This window comes from Molothrus ater, chromosome 4, assembly GCF_012460135.2.
Source record: "Molothrus ater isolate BHLD 08-10-18 breed brown headed cowbird chromosome 4, BPBGC_Mater_1.1, whole genome shotgun sequence".
Lineage (NCBI taxonomy): Eukaryota > Metazoa > Chordata > Aves > Passeriformes > Icteridae > Molothrus > Molothrus ater.
The window spans coordinates 63,557,436-63,582,473 of record NC_050481.2 but is presented as its reverse complement, the minus strand read 5'-3'; the positions used below and the strand labels follow the sequence as shown (position 1 = coordinate 63,582,473).

At 38.8% G+C, this 25,038-nt stretch overlaps 1 protein-coding gene across 4 annotated transcripts in view; it reads left to right on the top strand.

The window, feature by feature from the left end:
* The window catches only part of SH3BP2 (SH3 domain binding protein 2), a 36,540-nt gene that overhangs the window by 3,277 nt on the left and 8,225 nt on the right, over positions 1–25,038 (top strand). For 2 of the 4 annotated variants that reach the window (XM_036382987.2, XM_036382985.2), the window contains 4 exons: positions 3,959–4,055; positions 21,702–21,841; positions 22,878–22,980; positions 24,627–24,744. In XM_036382987.2, coding sequence (XP_036238880.1) covers positions 21,703–21,841; positions 22,878–22,980; positions 24,627–24,744 — 360 coding nt within the window. In that variant the 5' untranslated portion in view covers positions 3,959–4,055; position 21,702. Of the gene's footprint in view, positions 1–3,528; positions 4,056–16,034; positions 16,224–21,701; positions 21,842–22,877; positions 22,981–24,626; positions 24,745–25,038 lie in introns of those variants that run through there. The other 2 variants (XM_036382986.2, XM_036382984.2) reach the window with 2 other exon arrangements.

Here is a 25,038-nt window from a genome sequence, read left to right as displayed (position 1 = left end):
TAGGCAATAATTTAAAGCAAGGCAATAGTTACAGAAGAATGCAGGGACATGAATTCCTATGGAAACAAACCTAAATGTTGTTCTCCCTTTCTTGCAACATAGCAGCATAACTGAAATAATCTATTTATTTTGTTTGTGTGCCAGCTCATTTCCTATAATGGCTGAGTTCTTATCTCTTCCAAGGTGGTTTTACTGCAGCAGTTATGCATATCTGAATATCTTTGGCAGAAAGATACTTCAGGATGATGTACAGTGCAGAGAAAGAATTACAATCACTCAGAAATCAATACTTGGCAATACTTATGGCTTCAGCTCCTGCAGGCTGTGATTTTAGGAGCAGAGAAGGGAACAGCTTGCGTGCCTATTGAGAGGATTCCTCTTGTGGCTTTTTGCTGTAGTCATGGGCAGGTTTAACCAGGCTAATTCAGGGACACCTAATGTCCCTGCTAGGGCTCTTTCTAAAGTACTTCTGACAAATCTTAACTTCATGGAAAGTGAACCTTCTGGATCTGTCTCCTAAAACAGCTGTAAAGAACTGAGCTAGATAGATGGTGTGAAATAAATAAGTGGGGCTAAATTTAGGAATAGCTGCTTGCTGAATTTTGTTGCTGGATTAATTTCATGTCTGTAGTTGCCCTGAGGTAGGGGAAGTACACTTTTGCTTCCTTATCATCTTTTCTTTCTGGAAAAGCCACAGGTAAAACTTCAAGTGGTCCAGGAAACACTTGTTTTCATTCTCTTGATGTTTGAAAATTCTCACTGTTCAGCTGGTTATGGTTAAAGCTTTCTGGATTTTTATTTTTTCTATGTGAAGTTATAACATCAGCTGACAACATGAATATCATTAATCATGTATGGTCAGAATCACTTGCACCCTAATGGAACAGTAGGTACATTTGAACCATTACATCTGTTCTGTCTTCTAGAAAATGCATGTGTCTCTAACTCCAACCCAGCTCTTTTAGTGTTAATTTGGCAAAGAAGAAATTTCCCAATTCAAACTGGCTTTATACTCTTACATTTTTAAAAGGTAAACACTTTGCTCTTAGTTAAATTTTGCTCTACAACTCTGCAGTTACTTAGAAAAACACAAAATTTGGTTTGGTCATGGTTCACCACTTCCTTGGATCTCTTAGGGCAGGAATACAGGAGTTTGGGGTTCTTTTCTTTATATTTTGACTGACTGATTTATGTAGAGATGCTCCTATATATGGTAGTGTGTGAGCACTTAAGGATGCCTTTGTTAATTCCTGATTATTCCTCATTACTCAAAGTGGATTTAGGTGCCTACAGAGACTTTCACTCTCTTATTAAGGATTTAGAAAAATTAGTACCTACACATACATTCAAGGTCACTTAATAAAAACTTTAGAGTGCTCCATGTAAACAGATTAGGGCTTTTGTTGCTTGATGTAGTAGATATTTGCAACTAAACTTTGTTAATTTGTACAATATCTTGACATGAGCGTGCACAAAGGACTTGTGTAAAACTCTTCTTTGAAATTCTTGATTCTTTCAGTGCAGGGACTGTATTGCAATCCCCAACCAGGAAAATTCTTGAACATGTTTAACCAAGACTCTTATTTTGTTGTCCCTTCAGCTTTGCTAAATAAATGAGTGCTAGGAGAAAGTCAGATTTCTGCCTTTAATCATGAACTCTCTTGTAAGGACTCTTCAAACAGGAAATCTTTCATGCCAGATGTTTTCCTCTAAATGTGAAAATGGAATTTCTATTGGAGCTCATATGGGAGCAACAAGTTAGTGAAGTATCAGTCTTCATTTAAAATAAAAATCTGATAGCTATGCTGAGTACTATTTAACCTCTTTTGGGGAGTACAAAACCCCTGAAATTTTAGAATTTTTGTTGTTGCTGGCAGAAGCACTGCACAAATATGCAAAGATCATGAATGAGGTCCCTAGGAAGAAGACAATATCTATATTTTAAGAAAACATTTACTATTTTTTTTCCTCCCATGTGCCTGTACTGTATGTTTAAGCCTTTCCTCTAATGGGAAGGATAGCATGCAGCTTTAAAAAACCAGAAAGTAAAATCCCTCATCATTGTAGCTAGGACCTTAAAAGAAGCAGAGGAGAAGCAGTAATATGTACACCAAAAATTTACTTAAATATGCAGTTCTGAGAGTTGGCTTTTAGTGTTTTGTGTTCTGATTACTCTCCTGTCTTAACTGATTTGTCATTTTTCAGCACCTGGCTTAAGACTGGTTACCAAGTTCCAGTGAAGTGATTAGTCCCAACTTGCTGTAGGAAAACAAGCTGCATTTGGAGTTGGAATGATATTCCTCATTCTTGCTTCTGGCAGTACCTGGAAAGAAAGGGCTGGGAGGCAGTGGCACCAGTGTGCATGTCTGGAACTGTTGCTGCCTCAGAGATCTTTCTTTGTCCAAGTGTTGACAAAAGAGGGAGGATGGGAAGTGTGCTGCAAGACTCATCATGAAAGGTGATTTGTGCATAACAGACATGACTAAAGGCAAAAGATTTCTCATTTTGAAGTGTAGCCAAGTAAATGAGAGAAGAGCAAATTGTACAAGGAAGTAGGAGAATTTAGTATCCCTAAGCTTTGTATTTGGATGGTCAAGGAAATGAAACAAAGCCATACTGGGTGGTGGAAATAGAGTCTCAACGAATGGGTTCTCTCTCTTGAAGGACAAGAATGTGAATTTATATTGGACTTTAGTGCACTGAACTCCATTGTTATTCAGTGTACATATACTTTCTCATTGTTCAGGTTAGCCAGCCAGAACTGCACCATTTGGTGTAATTCTGCTGTAATAGATAGAAATAAGGTCAGGTCTAGTTTAGCTGGCAGTATTCCTATTTAGGTGAACCATGAACCTGTGCTGTGCAACTTAATAATTAATTATCAAACCAAAGCAAAGCTTAATTCTGAATGCTCTTCATGTGAAATGACTACTTCATCTTTTATTATCATTGAGTTTTTCATTTAAAGATACGCAAAGTAAAAACCAGGAACCCTTGGAGAAGGGAAATCTTAGTTAACATGTCACTTCCCACTTCCGTGTTCAGTTCTTCCCCAGACAAATAAGCTTCCTACTCTCCAGCAGGGCTTTGCTCTGCTGAAATTAGTCACTGAGATGGCTTTGTCTTTACTAATGCAGCACTTCAGGGCAACATCTCAGATCCTGAAATATATTTTAATAAGTGTAAAAGCATGTTTTACCTATTTTCATTTTTCATGTAATAATGGCTTAGTAATGAAAAAGGAAGAAGAGAGGTGGAAGTAGAGTGTTGTGAATACCTGGGTCCTGTCTGGTGAAACTTATCTTGTAAGACAAAAAAATAGTGGTTTTGTAGGAAGCTTTGTTTCCTTGTTCTAATTTTAGCTCAAGCTACTGTAGTGGTAGACATTAATCATCATTCTGGAAACAGTAGTTTTGCAAATAAAGATTTTTTTAAATACTCATAGAATTAGCAGTTAGATTTTTATTTGTGGTTTTTTTTTCAATATCTTCATGTTAATCTTATTGCAAGGTCAAAATCTCTTTGAAATGGTCCTTCATCTCATGTTTTATTAGCTCTTACATGATTCTACAAGACTTACCATACTGCTAAACCTCAGCTGGGGTGACTGACAATCTCTCTATTGGCATATTTGTTAAACTTGTTAAAACTCTACTATAAAGTAAAAAGTTTTGGTTTAAAATCCACCTCAAACTCTACCTAGTTCCCCTTGACTTCATCAGAAGTTGCATGTGTCCAAGTGTTGAGGTTGGTGTTCAAACCAGACCATGGTTACCCTTCAGAGCTAGTTCCTGCACCAAGCAGCAGAGGCTTAGATTGTTATTCTCTAGTCTTGTGACAACCCTAAACTAAACTACTAAAAACAGTACTACAAAACTAAAAAGAGTAAATCATTACCTTGATGTTGCTTAAGAGTAATTCTATTACAACACATCACATAATTGTTTGTTTCTCCTAGACCAAGCTGGAGCTCTGAAGAGACTTTGGTTCAATGCGTGAGGACTGCAGGACAGTTATTTCCTCCAGTGGAGCATCTCTTATCTCAGAGTGCTGTGGTATGGCTGAGCACTGGGTTTGCATTTCATGAAGTGTAATGTCTCCTAAACTTTTTACACAGACCTGTGGTCACACTGTTTTCACCAAGTATGTGTGCTGAAGCCAGCTTCTGGTATTTCCTTGTACTAATAAAACTGTACACCTTAGACCCCTAAGCTCATGTAAGAGCTCCCCATCTTTTCTTCTGTTCTGATTTGTACCTATTCCTGGAAGGATTAGCTTTTTTTTTTTTTCTGACAATCATGTAAAGAGAAATTTAGCACAAAGAAACCTGGACTATGAACCTACAGGTCCTACTGGCAGATGAAAAGCTTATAATTAGCTAATTCAAAACTGATCTGTAAGCTTGACTAATCAAAATAAGGTACTTTGAACTATGTTTGGGTGAAAAAGTGACCTGACTTGAACAGCTGCTGAGCATCTGCAGCTGTTAATTGCCTTTAATCAGCCAGGCTTAAACATTCAAGCTTTCCACTGTAATTTTTCAGTCAGTTAATCAGACTCCACTGTGCTGCCAGGTAGGCATGTTTCCAAAGCACTGTGCATTTTAAGTGAGTGAAGTGGGATTTGTTTATGCAGACTTTTGTACATGCTGTGTGGGGATATGCAATTTCTGCTGTCCAAGTGTGTGTACCACATACAGGAGCATGGGACAATTATTCTCTGCAGTCTCTGCTTGGTGTCCAGGAAAGAATCCTTACCTTCAGTGTGTAACTGGAAACCTGGACTAGGTGAATATAGGTGAATATACTTACCAGAATGCTGACCAGAAAGGCTTTTCTGAGAAGAAAAAACACCCATTGCGGGAGGGACACACAAGTCTTGCTACAAGATTTGTAGTTTTCTTCCTCTTAAAGACCTGGAAGTAGAAAAGCACCTTGAAAAAAAATAATGAGGTTACATACAACAGAGTTGTCATCCTGGGTTTAGGAAAGCCCAAACAAATAATAAGATGATGTGTAGTCTGGCACAAATGTATTCCACTCCCACCATCCATAAGCTTGTGTGGTATTCTTACTCAGAAGTAAATTAAGCATGGCAGACTGCTGGGATTATGCTGGATAAATACTTGCTGTGTGACTGCAGTGGGGGAGGATGGGAAATCTGGAAGGGAAAGAGGAATATTTTAAATGTACTCTTCATGTTTAAACTAGGAGAACAGAGTTGGATAGCCAAACTATTCTCTAGCCACATAGAGGAAATTACTGTATTTGTGGGAAGCTGTTATGGGAAGAACTCACAGTGAAATTCTTTTTTCCTTCAATACTCAAAGCCTTAGTGAGTCATCTGTCTCCTGCCTTCTTTCCCCCCACCTTTAAGAAAGAAAAAGAAAGGAAAAAGCCCTTATTTCTGTCCCTTGGCAAATGGCACAGCTGTTGTGAAGGAAGTTTTAGTTCAGAATGCCACTGACCCAAGTGCCTGAAGAGGCCAATTGAAGCATTGTCAGAGGGATGTGTGGATGTGTTGAATCTCACATCTTTTGCTTTGAGGTGCAGATAAGCTTTCTCACAATGATGGAAACAGCACTGATAAGATGGAATACCATGTTTGCAAGTGTACACAGTGCTAGATGATCCCAAAGTGATTAAGTCTGGAAGCTGTCTGTCATGTTGGCACAGTGCCTGCTGTGCCTCTGCTGCCAGGCTGTTTCTCCATGGCTGCATGGCATCCCCATTCCTTCAGGGGACAGCGGTTGTGTTTGTCCTCCTCCCTGCTGGCTGGGGCCTCCTCTGCTTCCTTCACTGGTCCTAGAGGAATGAGAGGACTGCCAGGAGTAGAGGGATGTGGCAGTGGGAGAGAAGGGTGTCACAGTGCTGCCAATGCCACCTGTGCACTTGCACTCGTGGATTGGCTCCCCAGCAGAATTGGGTTGGCAGGTGGAAGGGCTTAGTGACAAATCTGTTAATTACTAAAGATGTACTAATTGCTGTTCTAATGGGCTTACAACAGTGTCATGGTATTTAATAATTACTTGGTAGTAAGAAGCTCTCTGCTGGGCAATTGAACTGGGAGCTGGGTCTCTTCTTCTGGGTTGGAGGTCTTGTTCCAAGGAATGTGTCAATCATTTGATTGACAGGTTTTGCTTATTGGCAAGCCAAGCAGAAGGGATTTGCAGCAGTGTCTTTGCTGTGAAATCTAGCAAACTAACTCTTTTTGGTTGAAATTCTTAGTTTGGCAACTTTACACAATTCCCTTCCTTTCTGGAGCGTTCTCTTCCATTTTAGATAGCAGGAAACATATTAATTAGATGCTTCTAATTAATCATTGTTTCTGCGCTTGCACCATTTCTATCTTTCTAGGGAACATACTGAGTAATTTGCCTGCTATGTGTTATTCATGCTCTGTAATTTTTACAGCCTTTAGGAGATGAAGTGCATGGTCCTAGCAGAATTTTGCTCTAAATGTGCTTGCTCTGTGCTAATTGAGAAGGTGTGTGGAAGAAACACACCTGACACATGAATAAAGAGTTTGAAGTGTCATTCTTAGAGAAACAGAAGTTGTGAGAAAGCTGTCTCCCCACAGTCCTTAGTAGCACTGGGCAGGCTTCCTTTTCCTTAGTTTCTTATTGCTGGAACTTTAGGGTTTTGAGCAACTTGGAGGCAAAGACCAAATATGAACTTGGCCTGATACTCAGGCTTTAGTCCACATAAAAAGCTACTATAAACCTGATGTGTTCCTAATAATCCTGTGTTAAGAGGATAAACTGTATCACTATTTGCTATTTAACCCTAGTGACCTATGGTCTGATGGGTTTATGTTGCACATTTCAGCAAAATGGTCTAGAAAAAGAGGGAGGTTGTATTAGAAAGGGTTGATGATAGTGTTCTGTAGAGCAGTCAAAATGTCAAATGAATGGGGAGTTTTGGGGAATAGATTCCTTGTGATCTCTAACTGAACAACTTAATCTCCAGCAAAGTGGAATGAAAAATAATGAAGAAAAACAATACAGCATTCCAAAGGAGCAAAAAAAGTGAGCTTTAAATTTCCAAGGTATACAATAGGTAGGAAGAATCTTCAACAATTCTCTTGTCCTTGCTGACTAAAGGATCATTTTTCCACATCCAGTTAAACTATAACTAGTGCAGGCTTTGCACTTGATTGTACCCCGCCAGCTGCTGGTTCTTGGGTAGACTGCACAGTGGCACTGGAGCAATGGCTCTGACCCACAATGATTTTGTGATTATATCAATCTTTGTTAATCTGTGATGATGCCAAATTTAGAAAATTTTCATAAAAATCTGTAGACAAACTTTTTTCAAGTATGTAATGGGATAATTGTAGTTTGGAGTGTTGGGCTTGTTAGATTTTGATCTGTTGGAGATGACAGAAATTAGAAATTAGCTCTGTTGTGTCTTGGAAATGTATTTCATTGATATAGTGTCTTCCTATTTAAAATAAGTGACTAGAATGAATGAAAGACTGTCACATAGGTTCTGGAAGAAGAGGAGGCTTTTTGGACAAAAACACTCTGTTCAAAATGTTTGGACACTTTTAATGCTTTTTGGTGCATCTCCAAAGCTGAGAGCTCTTTTTATGGCCGTAGAGATAAACAATTAACAAAGTGCAGCTGCACTTTGATAGAGTTATGTGCAGTTCTTTAAAGGATGTTAGGTGGATCAGTATGTATGATTTTATACACTAAATAAAATACCACAAATAGCATTAAATATTTTTTAAATGTGCAGAAAGATTATTTTCCTCCTGTAAAGTTCAGCTTTTGTAGATCATTTGTTTTGTGGTAACAGTAATGCCCACAGCTGAATCAATGCATCTGTGATGTTTGGCTTGGATCTAGATGAACTGTTCTGTTTACTAGACGAAGATGTCAGGTTTGATTACTTAGGTTGAAACAGGACCAATCCCACTGACCTAAATTTCTGAATTTCTTTTGTGCAAGTGAAATCCAGCCTCAGCTCTTCTTTGTGTACAAGAAGTGATTTGTATTTAGAATGCCTTAAGAATATCTAGGATGTGTATAGCAGGAAGAGATTCTGTAAATCCTGCAAAAGCTTTTGCTGGAAATGTTATATGCTCCATATAAATTCTGTGTAGAATCAAAACCTGGAAATGAAAGAATGCTATACAGACTCCCTGGACATAATGACTGTTAGTTCCAGGCAGTGCATAAATGTAAGATTTTGGGGGTTGTGAAGGAGCCCTTCTGTCATAACCAGGTCAGCTCTGTAAAGAGTCTGGCTGCACTGTTTTGAGAGAGCTTTTCAAGGAAACTATAAAAGAGAATGGTGCACAAAGGCAGTGTATTCATTGTAACTCATCCTGCCAAGAGTAGGACTGCTGACAGTCATAACATACACCGTTTCTTTAAGAACTGTATTTATATTTATTTCTATATATGTGTGTGTGCATTTATTTCTATATATGTGTGTGTGCGTGTTGCTTTTCAGTCTGTAATAAAGAAAAGTTAGTTTCAGTGGTGAAAAGTCAGTGAGGCCAGGGATCAGAAAAATGACCTTTGGACCATGTTTGTGACCATGAGAATGGAAAGAATAGGCAGTGCTAGAAGGTTTGAGAAAGAATTTGGAAATAAACAAGTTCTCTACAATAGGATAGGTTAATGTGATGCCCAGAAGCATCTTCAAATTAAAAAAGTAGAGGGAATATTCTAATTAGACTGTAGAGTGGATGTAAAAGATTCCAGGCTCCTGATAGATTCTAACTTTGTCTGTAATAATTTTTAAAATGTTGATGGGAAGGGAATGGAAGTATCTTTTAAAATGAGTGTTCCCATTTACAAACTCTTTTTTTAGCTCACCTAATGGGACAATAGGAATAGCTGTGTGGAGTCAGATCCAAAGAGAGCTTGCAGATGAGTGTAAGAATTTGGCACAGATATCGAATATTCTTCTAGCCTAAGCTAGAAGAATATTTTAGCTTAGAAGAATATTCAAGCCTAATATTCTTCTAGCACCTCAGGGGCTCATTGGATTAATTTTGAAGTGCCAGAGACTGAGGTCTTGGAATCTGAGATGGATTTCTGTATTTCCAGTTTTTCAATCACTGTGTGAGATTGTGAGATGTGTTGCAGTGCTTTATTTTTTTTCCTTTGTTTTCCTTCTCTGAAATATTAATAATTACCAATCTAGGAAAGGTTGTGATTCACATGTGCAGTACCATTGCATCCATTCCCATTATATGCAGTGTTCTCAAGTCCTCTCTCCAGAATGAAGTTATACTCTTATAAACACCTTTATGAGGCTTGTGTCTTGACATACAGGACAGGTTGGAAAAGGAGCTGATTTGAGAAGAGCTACTTGACGTCAAGGTCAGATGGAAGTAAGAATCTAGAATTTGGGTTTTAGATCCTTGTCTTTGGCCTATCTTACTGTCAGGGGTTCGTTATTTTCATAATATTGTGCTGGGGGTTTGTACCTATTTAGAAGCCTTGCTGCAAACTTGTGGCACCATGGCAGTAATATGTTTGATTAGGCAAATTGGTTTGTGGTGTAAAATATGACTGTTGTTCTTCATGTCTTATGAAATACTGCATATCACTGTCTTCTGTGCTTGAAAATGGCCCTGAGTGAACTCACATTTGAATGCAGTTCTACAACTCTGGAGATTTGAGTCAATCCCAGGCTAATCCTTGCTGTTGGAGTTCATTTAAACAAGCTTTAGGGAGAATGAATTTCTTTCTTTTTAGTCATCCTTCTGAAGGAAGTAGTGATTTCCATAAAGAAATGATAATAGAAAAGGTCGTTGTCCAAATTGTCTTGTAAAAGAACCCCATTGAATGAGATTATATATTTTAATGGGTATTTTATGTGAGATGAGTTGACTGTTCCCTCTCATGTGTTCCAGGTTAAAACTGTTTATTTACTGCTGTCTTTCTGGAGCAGCTTTGCAGTGTATATTTGTCTCAATTTTAAAATCTTCACTTAAAATCCCAAGTATGCATGAGCTTACAGAGTTTCTTCTTTCTGGTCTATGTTAAAAAAACAACAAAGGTAATAAGTGACGAAATACACGATAGCCTTAAATTCTGGTCATTGTAAACCATGCCCTAACTGGATTCAGTCCTCTGATCCAGTGTTTTATGTAAGTGGTCAGATACTTGTACTTTACCACATCCTCTGGAGAAGTTCATATTGGGATTTAAAACAAAGAATCCATGTTTCTGGCGCACCTACTTACCTGCATGAGGCTTGGAGCACAAGGAGCTTCAAAGCTGCTGGAGGTGGGGACAGTCCATTAGTAATACCACCCAGCTGGACCTTCTATTTCTATAAATCACACTTGCATGGTTATTAGCTTATTTGGATATTCTGGTTCACAGTCAGAGTTTCCAAGTCTGAGAACAGCAAACTGTGAGATGCTTCACTGCATAATTATTTAAAACCAGCACCACCTACTGTGTTGGACAGCAGTGTGGCACAGAGAGTCTTTGCAGTTACTGTGTCTTTAAATTGGATCCAAAGTCTCTATACAAGCAAAACAAAAATAGAAGAATCTTTGTTTTGGTTTGTTTTGTTTTTTCAGGGTCTAGCAGAAGTTGAGCTTCCTCTTTGGTGCTGGCTGCAGCCATTTGCTTGAAGAGGTATATTTGCTTAACTATAAGGTTCCTGCAGCCACCAGGAGAGGGAAACCCAGGCTTGAAGGACTCACAGATGACATGATCAAATGCTTCCTCTAAACCAGGCCTCGCTGCATTTGTTTAGGATTCAATTAGTAGCTTGTTATTGGGGTCAGTGTTTTTATGAATTTACTCACTGCATTTTTTGTTGATAGACACTCAAAAGGACATTATAAGCTCTATGTGGTTTTGTTGGTTTTAATATCCAAGTGCAGGAATGTTTTAAAATTGCTTATGTTCTGTAATTTTATTGTTGATTTGCATCATCTCTCTTTAGCTTTAATAGTCTTGGATCTCAGTTACATTAGTCTTGTACGAGCACAGTATACAATGAACTCATGGATGTTTGTCTTGCCAAAATGCCTTAGTATCAGAAAAAATTAAATCTCTTTTCTTTTTTTCTCTTTGGACACCTGATGTACTTTAAATCAATATAAGTAAAATTCTAAGAAAGTAGAAAAAAAAATTCCTAACAACAGACTTAACTTCATATGGCAAGATATCTGCTAGTTAATTGTACCTGTCAGAGATGCTTTAAAATCACTAATAAATATTTGACTACTTCCTATGCATTTCTAAAAGCCTTTAGTTAGATGTTGCTTCTACTAAAGTTCAGTGGTCCACCAGCTAAAATGCTTAAAACTGTGTTGACATCTAGGCAGAAATTATTTTAGTGTCCGTCAGTGCTTCCTAATTTATCAGTTTTGAGTACCTTAGTGATAGAATTGTGTGCAGTTAATGACAAACCAGCCTAGCAGTAAAATTGTTGGAACTGAAAATTTCTGCCAAGGAAATAAATGTCTTGTGGAAACTCCCACTTTCAGTATCTGTGTGTCTTTGGGCAAACTCCCTTTGCAGCTGTCTTCAGGAATAGGATCTTGACAATCTCGTTTGTACTTCTGCTAGTTAGATAATTTTTTTAACCTATGTTCTATTTTAAATTGTTCTACAAGCACTGATGAAAGAGCAGTTAATCACAACCATAGTGGATTTACAGTCTTTTGTCTGAGGACCTTGTATATAAATAACAGTTAAAAGGGACAAAGAATGTGTTCGTCTATTTTTAGTAGTAAGTGGAAATGGAGTGTTGGTAAAGTATTGGAATTTATATAAAAAATAAGCAAAAGGCAGCAAATTATCTTTGGGAGTTGCCTTCTACTTTAAGTGTTGTTTATACCAAATGTTGCTGGTGTGATCCCACTGGCACAGACTTGACCCAGTTAACTCCCAGAGGTTTTGAGGGGCCTTTGGATTCAGTAGAAATCTGTGAAACTTGAAAAGCTACGCATAACAAAATTGCCAACATCTAAAATTATGCTGGAACAGCTGTACTGATCTTAATTCAATCCTTATTTCATAGAAGCATTTAGGATGGATTAGACCTCTAAGATCATTGAGTCTTAACTTTCAGCCTAGTTCACCACCAAACCATGTCCCCAAGTGCCACATCCACATTCTTTAAACACCTCCAGGGATGGTGACTCCACCACTTCCCTGGGCAGCCCATTCCAATGCTTGACAACCCTTTCTGTAATGAATTTTTTCCAAATATCCAACCTAAATCTCCCCTGGCACAACTTGGGGCTGTTTCCTCCCATCCTGTTCCTTGGTACCTGGGAGAGGAGGCCGACCCTCACCTGGCTGTGACCTCCTGGAAGGGAATGGAGGCAGTGAGGTCTCCCTGAGCCTCCTTTTCTCCAGGCTAAACACCCCCAGCTCCCTCTGCTGCTCCTCACAGGACTGGTGCTCCAGGCCTTCCCCAGCTCCACTGCCCTTGTCTGGACACACTCCAGCCCCACACTGTCTGTCTGGGAGCGAGGAGCCCATTAATATCAAGTCTTGCATTATTTTTCAATGCTGGCTGGTGTAAGTGAATCTGTTAAATAACAATGTTCTTATATTGGGAGATTGCAGATGGCTCCTGTCTTCCAGCTGCCCAATCTAATTTGCTTTTTTGGAAGCTATGCATAAACTACAAGTACTTTGTGGCTGTACTTTGATTTATGGACATTTGAGCAATATATGATATTAACTGTATCCCAAAATCAAAATCATGCTATCATCTTCTAGGATGTGTGCCAAACTGTTTGATGAAACAATCATGAAAAGTTACAACTTTGTTTCATCATTCTGAGACATGGCTTTTTATTGCAGACTGGTGCTGGCTGGCATTTTTTTGAAGTTCCAAGCCAACAATATGTCTATGGATGTTCAGAACCTAAGAGCTGCTGGGGTATAAGTGGAAACTTGGAAGATTTTAAGTGTTTACTGGATATATATTCGATTGAATATGTATTATCAAGACTTCAGTTACCTATTTTAAGTATATGTAACAAATAAGTAAAAATATTATTAGGACTTGTTCATGTCCTCTGAAGTAAGTTGAAGGAAGAGATGATGGTGGAAATTTAAAGTATAGGAGTTCTTTTGACATTGAAAGAGGATTTTTGGAAGTTTTGGCCTCATTTCTTCTCCTTTTTACTGACTTATCTTTTTTTTGTAGTGATAATAATGCAGTTCACCCAGCAGAAGTAATTCTGATGGATGGTTATTTGTATTTTCACAAGATTGCCGTACTTAATTGATAAAGGATTTTGTAATTTACACTTGCTCTTTTACAATCTGCAGTTGTGAAGCATGCAGCTGACAAATACATTATCTCTCAATATGTGGGCTGTGCTTCCACTGCCATCTAGAAACTTGAGACTAAACTAGTTTGGTAGAATTAATAAAAGAATAAAACTTCTAATAATCTACTCCTGACTCAAACTTAGGGCACATTCTGTTCATCCCTTACTTTCTTAATGCCTTATTATACTGTGGACTTCTGTGGAAATAGATAATGTATGAAACCTTACATTATTCTGAGTGGCATTTAACTACTGAGCTGGCTTGCTGCAGCTGACAGAAAGTGGTTTTCATGCTATTTTAATATTTTTAGTGCCCTGTTGATTTTTCTGCCTTGCCTGTTGCTGCGCTTTTCTTGTGCTGCTTTTATTTGCAGTCCATTCTTGCAGTTTCCTGTAAATTTGTCAGCAAGAGGAAGTGCTCCTGCTGCAGACAGAGCTCAGCCCTGTGGTGAGACCCTGTGGTGAGTTTATACCAGCAAGGACAGCATTCTGCCAGCTGTGTTTGTGTCCTGGCATCCCATTAACTCATGATTACTAGGATTGCTTTGGGCTGCCAGCAAGAGCTGTTCCTGACAGTGGCTGACTTCCTCAGCAGCCCTGCTGGAGTGAAATCCAAGTGTTGGTTTCAGATGCTTTGGCTCTTGCTTTAAGGCTGAGTGATAGCTATAGCATTAAAGAAATGGAGTATCTCTTTTGGAGTGAAATTCTCCCTAGGCTAGCTTGGTGCAAGGCTGCTTCTCACCACTGATTTCATGGGGACAAATGAAATCTGAAAGATTAATCTGAAAACCTTATACCAAAGGTCCACGCATAATAGAATTTTGCTTTATGAAGGAGGATATATTTAATACTCTTTCACTTCCCTGGCAGACATGGCAATCAAATCCATAAAATTTTCATGTCTTTTCCGATTCCTTATTTACAGTTTTGAAATACTATCCTTCTGGTGAATGTTTGGTCCAGAAAGCTAAACTGAATTTTCAGTCTCCCAGAACTGTGACACATCTAAACTTTGGTTGTTCCTTGGTGGAACACCTGCTCTTGTGTGTGTGTGTGAATTGTCTTCTGTTCTGATTCTGGGAACATCTTGATAGTGTTGGAAATCACCAGAGAAGTCGAAATGGGATCTTGGAACTTGAAATGAAGAATTCTGCTGCATTTCTGAGTACTAAAATGAAGAAAGAGAGAGCACAGCATGAGAAAGGTTAGAGGTGAAAAGCAGTTCCTCAGGAACATGTGTTGGATGAAGGAGGCATGGTTTAATGAGGCTGTTGGAGCCAAAGAACATGGCACTAGAAGTTGTGGAGTTTGGAGGGGAAAACCAGGAGTGAGGTGTTCACATCAGAAAAGGGAAAGAGGAACTGAGGGGTTTTTTCCAGTGTTGCATATACTCAAGTGCTGTCATTCTAAATCTATTTTTTTACCAAGTTAGAGAGACAGCTTGCAAAGATGCTAATGCAGACTTAGCAGAGTATGCTTAGATAACAGAGCTGAGGGGGGAAAGACAGATTTAGGGCAGTGTGCCTTAAATGGGTAACTGATACTGTAACAAATAAAGCAAGTGAATTTAAGTCACAAACCACTGAGCTTAGTCCTCTGTAATCACTTTCTGTGTGACAAATCTGTCAGGCCACTGAGACAACTGGTATTGATCCTTATTAAAGAGGGATCTTGTGTTCTGATATGTGGATCCTTTTGGCTAACATTAGGTGTGTGGATTTATGGTTCAGTTTCCTTTCCCACAGAGCCTGGCAATGGAAGGGATGCAAATGGGTGCCCTGTGGTGAAAGAGCTTTTTTTTCTAGCCCATACAGCTGGGAGCAGTATCTGAAATATTACTTTCTTTTGTGCTTTGACTGTTGGGTCATTTACAAAAAGAGATGTTGTATGGAGACTTCTTCCTTCTATTTTGGGATCCGACTCATGTCCACTTCCCCAAAAATATATGAAGTAAGCTTTGCCTGACATAATTATATATGTTTCATCCATCACTCTGAAACTTGCTAGTTGATTTTGTCTTGTTCAAACTTTTGAGCCTGGAATGTTTTTAAATTTAGACAAATCAATGAAACACTTGAATCCTTTTAAGAACTCCAGATGAAAATGAGTGTAAAACAATGACATTTATTCATTATCAGTTGGTGATACTTGTGAGCAATTGTGCACTCTTGAATTTGAATTTTATTGTCTTTTGTGGTTTGTGTAGCATTAACTGTACAGGCAAGACTTGCTCTAAAGCATGTCTATGCTGCAGAATTTTTCAGGATGGCTACTTTGATTGTCTAGGGTTGAAGAGGGAAAGACAAGCTCCATCTGTGGGGGAGAAAACAGATTAAATACTTACAGTTCTGTGGGGCAGTGCAAATACCTGAGGCACAGGCTCTTCAGGAGCACAGGCAGCGTTTCTGAGCTGTGTCTCTGCCCGTGTGGGAGCTGGAGCACACCAGGAGGAAAAAGGACCATTTTCTTTTTCTCCCCTAGGAAAGTGGTTGATTGAAAGGTGAGTGGGAAGAAAGTGAGCGCTGGAAAATCCCCTCTGCTCTCTAGCTCAGTGCCTGCCAGGCGTTTGAGCTGTGTGGGAATTGATTTATAACCTCTCTGGGAAGCTGGGAAATCTGACAAAGAGAGCGCTGCCACTGACAGCGGGGAAACAGGAAGTGACAAAGGAAACAAGTCACTGCCTCGGCGTCACTTTTGGCCACAGAGCACTGCAGATGCACGAGCGCTTGGGCCAGGCTTGCTTTTCCTTTTGTGTGTTGGGCAGACGGCAGCTACAGCTGTGGCTTTCAACCTGGGGGTACCCAGAGGTGGGAGAAGCGCAGGGATGGTCCTGCCATGCCTGAGAGGGGTCAGAAGTTGTTAATGGCTTTGTCATCACAAAGGAAACAATCATTCGGTGGAACTGGCTGCAGAAAAACCATGTGTCGATCAGACAAGGGCTCCAGGTTAGTGCTTTTGTGGCTTGTGTTTCTGTCATCTTGTCTCCTGCAGGTCAGAGCAGACTGCAACTAAGAGTAGAATATGGTATCTGAGCTAAAATACTTTTAGCTGAACTAAAATACTTTATCGTTTCATTTTCTGCATGAGTTAAAGGATTGGAGTGGGAAGAGATTAGTTGGGTGTTTGTTTTGAAAACTTGTCAGAAAAGAAAAGCAAGTTGAAGCAAGTTAAAGAGAGTAAATTTAGTTTTACAGTGTATCTCAGTCGGGCTTATTTCTCTGTTCCCTTTGTCCTGTAAGATTTTTTTTTTTACTTCAGTGTTTGTAGTGTGCTATTAATCTTTCTGAGAGAGTATTGTGAAAGGGGCTGTTGGAGGTATTAAGAAATGGAATGTGTAACCAAAAAAAGTAGGAGAGATATGGAAAAGTATTTCAGAAGTACTGGAGAATGGTTAATAAATAGACAAGAGACCTGATAATTCTGCAGAAAGCAGTTTTAAGAACAAATGGTAAATGTTTAGATGCTTGAATCAGAGAAATCATTCTAACTCAGAATTGCTGAGAATATAGGGGAAACTTCTCCTGTTCTGCAGTGTGTAAGGCTGCCTCATTTTTGGTAAAACCTGATACTTCAGTCTCCCTCTGCATGATTTGAGAAATACATTCATTTCTGTAAGTTATGTATTATATGTGTCATGTTATTTGCAAGTTATATATTCAGAAGTAAACTAGCATCTGGCTTAGTTAGGTATTACTTCCATGTAAAATTTAAGGACTAGAGGTTATGAGATTACAGTTGTAAAAGTTCTCAGATGTAGTTGGCATAGAGAGCGTTGTTACAAATTCAGATCAGGTTTACTTTCTGTACTGCAGCTTTGGAGGCTGTTTTTTTGTTTTTTTCTAGCATGACCAAGCAGGGCCAGATCATAAATATTATTATAACAAGTGAAAACTTTTAAAGCAACTGTTGGCAGCTGTAGTCTCAGAGAAGAGGGTAATATTTTTTTGCCTATATACTGCAAAATGTGGAGATGATCACATCTGCCATAGATTCTGCTGAAGTTAAGCAAGAACTGAGGGCTCTTCCAGGATGCAATCCTTAATTGAATCAACTTGTATTTGCTCTAATTGGGATGAACTCCAATAGCTCTTAGGGCCAAGAGGGGTAAGTGCTCTTCTACAATGTAATCCAGATTTTTAACCTGGCAGAATTTTACTTTTACTCATGGAGGGACTTTCAGCCTGTAAAGTTATGCCCTAGCCTTCAATCTAGCTGTTCTCTATCCACTGAGTGAGGGATTGATTAAAATTGCTTCCCAGATGTATACATTTACTTGCTACACATTAACAGAAGTCTGCTACCCATTCAGAGTTTGAGTTTGGTAGCAGTACTATGATTCAGAAAACACTTCTGCATCTGACTGGCCCTGTGCTGGTTGCAAGATGAAGTGTGCAAATTCACTTTTATTCATGAAGTTTAACTTTCAGGGTACTGTGAAATAAAAACTGGCTCATTGTGATAGTGTTTGAGAAAAGTATACTGATGTGATAGACTTGGGCTGACTTTACTGACACATTAGCAATACACTGCAAATTGGTTTGGTTTTCAGTCTGGTGGACCAGTTTGTATATAAGAAGCAGTTACAATAGTGATTATATAAGCTCTGTATCATGCTCCAGAGTGTTGATTGCACCATTCTGTCTTTCCAAAAGCACTCTTGAACGATGAAGCACATCCTAGAAACTGCTGTTCTACTATTTCTCCTGCTACACTGCAGGGCCTTTCATCTCCCTCCCAGGCATAGAATTGTCACAGGGATCACCTGAGAAACAAAGTGATGCAAGACCTTTCCCTGACTGCTGCCATCCTCTTGTTCAGAGGGTTCCATTCCGAGGGGGAGAAGATTAATTCAATAGCCACATGCAGTGGGTTTGGGACTTGGTGGAAAAACTGATTAAAAAATTAAAAAATATGTATCCAGTTCCTTGGTGAGTGAGAAGAGAAATAAAGTGTGTAGCTATTACTAGAAGCTTTCACCAAACAATGCATGGGGGATGTTGCCTTCTGTTTGTGACAGGACCAGTGTCAGAAGGAGCTTTGGCTGCACTGAGTGAGCCCTTTCTGTTAATTTGGTTGTCAGCCCTGTGGAAGAGGCTCTCCAATGCACCAGAGGTGAAAATCTGTAAGGGGGGCTTTGGCTTGTAGTGTAAGAACGTGACTGCATAAGAAACAAGTGGGAAATGTCCCTCTGTTCTCAGTAATGCCAAAGTTAACAGTGACTTCAGTGACTGCTGTGGCACCTACCTGGTAATGCAACATCCTTCTGTTCTTGATGTAATCTGTTAAAGAAGTTAGAACAGGAATATCAAGAGTTGAAGAACTATTCAGTGAGCTAAAAGCCACCATACTATAGATGCCAAGACCACAGAAATCTTTGAGCTTCCATTTTTTCCTTCTCTCCCACCCCTACAATACAGATTCTGAAGTTAGATTTGTGTTGACAGCTTTTTCCCGACAGTGTGATGCAAAATAGTAACATCTGTCCTTACAGAACTGTTTTCTACAGTCAAGAAGAAAAATCTGACTAGGTCTAGAGTCAAAGTACTTAAATGCATTTTAGCAGCATAAGTGAAAGATTTCATCTCAGAATATTGAAGTCTTCCCTAAGTGTCTACCATGTTCCTGCAAATGAAGTGCTTGAGGAGTGCACAGATATGATGGGGAGTGTTATAAGCCACACTGAAATCCAGATAATAGGCTTAGCTGCCTCTAAATCTGTTGAAAAGCCTGGTGCATTAGGTGGGCTCTTTAGTTCATGTAATCTGTACTTGATGTCATAGATTTCAGCTGTGTCTCCTTTTACTCACTTCTTTTATTCACTTAGTTGGGCTGGGGAAGTTCCACGTTTTGGTCTCTATTTTCAGGACTGTTTTATAGTAAGTAGCCAAAAATAGGAATTTTTATTGAAAAGGGGAAGCAGAATCTGATACTCAGCTGTCCTTTCCTGTCAGGTAAATCCCATAGTCAGCACACTGTAGAAATGGATTATTTTTTTTCTCTGTTTCCTTAGTTTTCTTTCCTGTCTGCCTTAAGATCTGGCTTTTCAGGCAGAGGAGATAATGCCCAACCAGACATGCTTTAGTGAGTAGTCTGACTGATGCACTCTCCTATAGAAGGCAAACATGACCAGGACAAATATTTCTGCTTTCTGTATTTACCTAGGGCATCATATACTTAGTGCCAGTGTTTGACTTTGGCTTCCTAGAAATTTCAGCTTACTGGTTGTTTTGGATAACTTCTCTGAGACATTTAACTCTGCCCCTTCTGATAGGTTTTCAGCCTACATACAAAACATTGAATTAGCTTCACACCATGCACTGGGTGCTTCAGTCCTTTCTTTTGTTCTTTGTAGTAAAGGTACAGAGGATTGGAAGACCTAAGATGAACATGAAACTCTTGAATGGCATTGAGACTAACGTTGGAAAAGTAGCATCAGAATATATTCATCTGAATGAAAAGGTTTCATTTTTGCTTAGTCTATTTATTGAATGTAACTAGAAACAGACTGAAGTAACTTAAGTTCTAATGGTTAAACACTGTTGTGTGTATTCTTAAAAGAATAAGCCCAGGAGTTGCCTTTGCAATCCTTATTTCAAGGAAATCGCTCTTAGCAGTGTTCATGTGGTTTGGCATCAGCAGCCAGCTGGGTAACACTCTCCATTTCCCTCACTTCAACTTTTCTGCAAGATGTGGAGAAATAATTTGAAGGATTTAGGGGGGCAGGGGGAATGTTAGCTTCTGCTACTATTTTTTGATTTTTATTCTTAAAAGCTTAAAATACGAGAGTAGCTCCTGTTTGGACATATTGCTGTTGCTAGAAATTTTTTGAGGAGGAGGAAATAACTCAGCTTGGAAAGATCTCAGTCATGTAATAAGAACAGGGAGGAAACAGCAGAAGGAAGGATATAGCTGAGTAGAACAAAAGCAACTTACTTTTTGGTGAGCAGGAGGTCCAGGGGGAAAATTGGGATACCATGGTGTCTTGGCGTGTCTGCTATGGGAGCCTTTTTAGAGCCTTGGATCCCATCTTCTCTGGCTGTGTCTGCTTCATAACACTGGAGACCAAAACCTAATTTTTTTGATTAAGTCTTCTAGGCTGCCTAGAGAATTTAATTTAGTTTAAACTCTCCTGGTAGAAATTGCTAGGAATTTCCACCCTTTCCCACACATGCGTCATCACCAAACAACAAACAGATCTAAATCCTGAACTGATCCTAAATGCAAGATCCATTAACTTGCATTTCTGTTTTCCCTAACCCATACAATGGATACACACTTTGCTGTTGTACCTCAACAAATCTGAAACACTTCCTTATTCTTTTCAGAATGGAAAAAGCTATCAGGTTGGAGGGGCAAGAGCTTGGGTAGGGGGTGTTGTGCTGAGACTTGGGTTCTTTGCTGAGCCTCACAATTTACATCCCTTACTGTCCCTTTTGGGAAAAAGAGAAACGTAGAGGATCCATTAAATTTCAGTCCTGCACTGCAAGCTAAACCATCGTTCCTTTATCAGAAACTAATTAACTGGAACTTCATTAGTTTGCCTTTTACCAGCAAAGGTCTCTAGCCCTACATCTGAAGGTAACAGACCCTTTTATGCCTAGGTCAAAATTCCCATTCTATTCACATGTGATTTCTTTTCCCCATGACACAGTAGGATTTTTAGCCTAGTTCTGTTAGTAGTTGAAGAAAGAAAGGGCTCATATTGATATATCAGAATAAGTTGCTACCTCAGAAACGAATCTATTTGGTTTAAGATGACAGCAGAAAGACTGCCAACTGCAGAGATGCTTGGTGGAGCATTACATAAATAATTGATACATAAATCAAAAGGAAGCCTTCAGGAATCTGACAATACCTTCATTTGCACAGTATGCTGTCACATGTAACATACAGTATGAGATTACATACTAATCCTTTTAGTTAAAGAATTAAGAGTTAAAGAATAAAACATGTAAATATCTGGAGTAAGTAGTATTGGATGCTGCAGTTACTAAACCTTGACTGATTCCCTTGTTGCACAGAAAATGACATTTTCTGTATATATGTGTGTCATGTGGCACTTGGGAGAAGAAACCAATTTTATTTCCAGTCACCTGCCTGATTAAGTCTTGCAGTGTTATCTGGAGTATTTTTAAAACATAAATACTTAAGCAATATTAACTAAGCACTTTTTCTTTGTTTCAACAACTGTCAATCACTTTTGAGAGCTGTATAAAAATAAATCGGGGCTTTTTGCACCACGTTTTTTTATACATTACAAAGTTCCTGGAATCTTTGAACACCCTGTCTGTGTTACATTCTTGAGTGCTGAACCACATTAGTTGTTTGGAAAGCTTGTTTAAGGAAACAGGCTTTGCTTCTCAGTACTCATTCCTTAAAGTAAATCCGAGTTTTAAACTGTTTTTAATTATTCTAAATTGCAGAATGATGGCCTCGCAGGAGCAGGCCTGGCCAGTCCCAATGAAGGCAATCGGAGCACAAAACCTTCTGACAATGCCTGGAGGAGTCACCAAGTCAGGGTATCTTCATAAAAAAGGAGGCACCCAGCTGCAGATCCTGAAGTGTAAGTTGAATGAGGTATTAACTAAATTACATGTTTGAAATGCTTGCCTCTGGGCCCAGTAAAAGATTTTGTGTTAGCAGACTGTTGAAGCTGTTTTTCTACTTTGTATTGGAATATAATTTTACTGGAATATATGTATGAAAGACTCATATTGAAAGATTTTCCTTTAATTGTTTTGCAGCTTTAAATCTTAGATAATATAAGTTGGGGTTGATTTTATTTGCTTGTTTAGTTCTCTTGTCAAGTCCTTCACAAGTAAGAGTTTCAAGACAAACAGATGCCCAGGATATGTATCTTTTCTGAAAGAAACTAGTACTCAGCTTTTTTTTTTTTTTTCCAGTTGGTTATTCTGTACTGGAAAAAATATTCCCATCTCCCACTGCTGTTGTGAAATGGAAATTTTCTCACTGCCAACATTGGGCTGTACTTAATAACAGTAATTTCTTCTGAAATCAGTGTCTATTTACATGGGGAAAAGTTCATATTTTGGGTTTATATATATGCTATTCATTTGGTATCCCTGTTTATACTGAAATGATACTTACATAGTTAAGGACAAGGATTTCTGCCTTTGATAAAGGAAGGAGTATTGACCTCTTCTGAAAAAAGAAAACAGGATCTCATTTTATTTGCAGGATTATGTACTTGAGGTGAAAGAAGAGAGGGAGATAATGGTTTGGGGATGGATGTAAATATGTGTTTGTATCCTGTGGCTGCCTTACTGCTATTGCTTATTCCACAAATAAAGGAGCACAGGTGGAGGTCAGACCTGCAGTCTGAGGCTTCTTTTGAAGTTTTCAGATCATCTGCCTCTCATGTGAGGGAATCCAAGATTACCCTTAGTGCTGAAACTCTGCAAATGGACAGCTTCACTGTGTGACTGATCATCAGTGAGCTGTCACTTAACTTGTTTGTGCTCGTTTACAGTGATTCATATGATTACTAAGATCTTAAACTGTAGTTCTACACATGCCAAGAGGTTCTAGTTGTTCTGCTGCCCTTGGATTTATATTTTGATCGCTTTTTGTTCTTTCAGGGCCACTGAGATTTGTGATTATCCACGAGGGATGTATTTACTATTTCAAGAGCAGCACATCTGCATCTCCCCAGGGTGCATTTTCTTTGAAAGGTTACCACAGGTAAGTGCCAAGAAAGTTGTTAAACACCCAAGTTCCTCTTACCTAATGCTAAGGGCTCTGGGTTTCATTTCTAATGAAGTTAAACACAGCTACATCTGTTGTTTGGGTTAAGAATTGATCTCAGATTCCAAGAAATTTATTCCTTTCAAATTGTATATATGACATTTCCTGTGCTTGGTGAGTGGACAGCCTTTTTCTGTAATTTAACCAGTAAAGCTGTTTGAATGGCAATGGCCTTGCTCCTGTTACTGATTAATGCAGACTGCACATGCAGATGGATTCTTTCAGACAGACCTTCTTTGTTCTGTAGGGACCAGAAAGGAATCAGAAGAGAAAATTTATGGAGTTACTTGTTCAGCAACTGTAGTTAGTGATGAAACTGTATCAACTACAGAGTGCTAAATAAGAGAATGCATGTGCAAAGTATCTGATTCAATTCACTACACATTTTTAATCTTAATATTTACTTTGCAAGTTGAAGACTGAAATATGTGACTTTCAAGTTAGCCAGTACAGTCAGAATCTGAATGCAGCAGAAGCACAAGGCCTACTAATACAAGTCCAGCCTAACTTTAGGGAATTCCTGTTGGAACTGATGCTAAGAAAGGTTTAGTGAGAAAGAGGGAATGTAGAGAATTATAATTGTGTTAATCCTAACCACTGCAATTTTATGGTATTTGTATATCTTGTACTGTATAATGTTCTCAGAGTTGTGGAACAAGGAATTGCCTTTTCTTAGATGACGAGAGCTTTTCTAACAGTGCACGACAATGTCATGTTTTTAAGGGAATGCACTTGTTAACATTGTAGCTAATTAAAAATTCAAGATTAATTTGTAGAAGAAACCCACACTGTAATTTTGTCATGACACCAGCTTCTGCTATCCACATGAATGTGAACAATACCATGGAATCTGTAAATGCTGGAGACTGTTCATTCCTTTTTATGTATCTTCATTCCAGCAGCCTTGTAGAGACCTTGGTTGGAATAGGGACCAGGTCTTGATTAGTATAAGGCACAGAGAAACATTCTTGAAAAAAGAATTTGATCTGAAGGCATTGTTAGATTGAGTAGTTGCATAAGGGGTTTTTAGGTTTTTCTTCCCCCTAGGAGCCCCAAATGAAGAAATTCCTTACACACACAAAAAAGAAAGTGGTTAAGTTATGCTTGCTTTAAGCTAATAAAAAATGTGCAAGAAAGTGTTTATAAGGGAAACGTGTAAAAATGAAGTTTGCTTTTATTATTAGTTTTTTTGTTTTTTCATGGGAAATGTGTTTTGATTTCCCTTCTGAAATAGTGACTTCTTGAAATAAGGGCCACAAGCACCCTGTGTACCTCTTGCAGTGTGTGATGCTTATGAATGAGTGTGATTCATTAACTCTTGAACAGGTCAAAGCAGCTGTTTATAAAGGTCTGGCTGGTGAATTAACAAGTGCTCTTCCTTTTGCATCGTCCCTTCTACCACAACAATGGAGAAGTACTGCAAATGAACAAATGGGGATTTCTGTGGTGGTTTTCTGGGCTTGGGGATATTTTCCACAAGGCAAAACTGGTCAATGAAACTGCTTTCTGTCAGTCTTTATGCCTTGTATAGCAGCATTAGCTCTAGATGAAGGTGTTTCTGTATTGGTTGCTCTGTTTCTCAGGGTGATGCGGGCAGCTGAGGAGACAACATCAAGCAATGTGTTTCCTTTCAAGTTAGTTCACATAAGCAAGAAGCACAGGACGTGGTTTTTTTCAGCTTCTTCTGAAGATGAAAGAAAGGTAACTTTCTTCTTTTGCAAAGAGAATCCTGGACTTCCCTAAAATCTAAATGAACTGGAAATGCAGCTGAAATTTGCATACCTGGTTCTTTGGGCTCCTCTGAAAATCATGTCTGAAGTTTTAACTATTAACTTAATGTTAATTCAACTTGTAATTTAGGGAATGGCTGTGACATACTAGCTAGCATGGGTTTCTCCATATTTCATAAATATTCCATATTTATTTTTCATCAAGGAAAAAGTAATGATATGTAAGACTTTGATAAATTCTGGAAACTGTTCAGTGAAATCTCTC